This window comes from Nematolebias whitei, chromosome 13 (assembly GCF_014905685.2).
Source record: "Nematolebias whitei isolate Nwh7 chromosome 13, NemWhi1, whole genome shotgun sequence".
In the NCBI taxonomy this organism is placed as follows: Eukaryota; Metazoa; Chordata; class Actinopteri; order Cyprinodontiformes; family Rivulidae; genus Nematolebias; species Nematolebias whitei.
In genome coordinates, this window is record NC_056510.1 from 7,324,919 (window position 1) to 7,326,985 (window position 2,067).

The following is a 2,067-nucleotide window of genomic DNA, read 5'->3' on the forward strand; positions in this document are numbered from 1 at the left end:
ATGCTGCCAGGTTTCTACATCAATATGGAAATTAAATTAAATTATGTTTCAATCAGTAAACTTAAATCCATGAAACCCAGTTTTAATAAATACATTTTTACCAGTTTTTTTTTTCAACAATTCAAAACAAGAAAGAAAGAAGTCAGTTGCTCATGTTTATTAGAAAGTCTACTTTGTTTTTATTTCCCCTGTTTGCAGACTGACATGTAAACTTCAGTAAAAATCAGCTCATTACATTCCATTTTTTAAAAGCTGAACATCTTTGGTTGGATAGACGTGAACCTAACATCGTGTAAATCAACACACGACAAACTGGACCGGTTCACAAATTCTGTCTTGGCTAAAGTAAAATGTCCACATGGATTGACTCGGTTTGGTCACAATTTAAATGTAGATTTTTTTTTTTCTCTCATAGAAATCACCCATTAAAAACAAAATATTGCATTTACGGAGTTATTGATCATCTCTGTCCAATATATTCATATAAACTTATTGTTTAGTGAAAAACTTCCCTTTTAAAAATAAAAACAATGCTTGAATTACATCATGGTTTGAGAATCGGACTCAAAAAGCTGCATCTACTTTACTCAATCTGTAAAACAAACATTTTATAGCACCAGTAGGTTCGAACAATTCATGCAGCAAAACGTCTTTCTTGAGAAAAAACAAAACTAATTCAAGACGTTGGGGGATAAAGTTCATGTTTGTTGAGTCCAGTGCAGCCACCATCGCTTCTGCAATGTTTCTTTACAGTATGGCCATGTTGGATGGTTTTCCCCAAAAACAATCCCCTGAAAACGGGTCGAGTCGGACCCGGTCCTATGTTTTCACTGTGGCCATGATTCCTTGGTTGACTGGTGCTGGCGAGAAATGGACAAGAAAAACACAATTAACTTGATTTCACGTTGGAAAGCAACAAAATGAACAAATTAGCAAAGAAAACACATTCATGTTGAGCTGGCAGACTAAAGGTTTGCATCATATCCACTTTCTGGCAGATACTCTGGTCAGTATTTAATAAAAAACAAATGCCCACAGAGCTAGCAGTGTGCTTTTACCACCACAAGATGATGGAAACACCCCGTTGTTAGCCGTAATGATGCTGTTGGGAGCTCCCCCCCCCGACAAATGAGAACCTGCGTGTTTTACCTCAATCTTTGTTATTTAATTTGGAAAGAAATAAAACTATAAACTACAATAACCGTTTTACTACCAGAAAACCTGCACACCCTTCCTTAAAGACCTGTAAAACCAGTAAAATGTGAAGGAACATGAAGCGCAGAATTGGCCGACATAAATGCTCATACCTAAAATTTCTGTTCCACTCAAGAGATTTTCAACTGCCGTGGTAAGTAGACCGCAATTAACAAGAACCGCAAACAAATATGGGCAATGATGCCTGTGTATGTTTTGTTTTTGTATGTTTGTTAGCAAAATATCTCGTAAATGAATTCTAATAAATCTTTTTTAAGGAACGGATGTACATTTGGATTCAGCCTGAGTAAAGATGGCCGTCACAGCAAATCTCCAAATCATCCATCTTTTGTTTTTTTTTTGCAGTCAAACTTGTTCTGCATACTTTACGTGCTATTTTAACAATTCTTGGGTCAAAACATTCGGTTAGATCTTTTAGTATTTGTACGTTCATAATGAGGTACACTGAGATCTGATTCCTTTAAACCGTTCTCTGGTCTCGACTTCAGCAACTTGTTTTATTTTTCTCTCCTTATGCTCCTTCAAGCTACTGTCTTCATAATTTGAGATATTGTTTAGCTGACTCTAGCTTTTAAATATGGTTATGTCAATTGTAGCTTTTGTTCAGCAAATTCTAGCTAAAGTTTAGCTAATTTTATTAGTTTTGCTGCATTTAGCTTGTAGTTAGTTTTGCTAATATTAATTTGTAGATTTTAGCTACAGTTTAGCTAGTTTTATTTGTTTAGCTGCATTTAGCTTACTCATATTAGCTTTTAGTTACAATTTAGCAAATTTTATTAGTTTAGCTGCATTTAGCTTGTAGTTGCAGTTTTGCTAATGTTACCTTTTAGCTACAATTTAGCTAATTTTATT

The 2,067-nt window shown here is 34.7% G+C and overlaps 1 protein-coding gene across 1 annotated transcript in view; it reads right to left on the reverse strand.

The window, feature by feature from the left end:
• Positions 1-819: 819 nt before the first annotated feature.
• The window catches only part of LOC119419790 (collagen alpha-3(VI) chain), a 99,318-nt gene continuing 98,070 nt past the window's right edge, over positions 820-2,067 (reverse strand). Inside the window, exon 44 of the mRNA XM_037687173.1 lies at positions 820-860. Within this exon, the coding sequence (XP_037543101.1) occupies positions 820-860 (41 nt within the window). The remainder of the gene's footprint in view (positions 861-2,067) is intronic.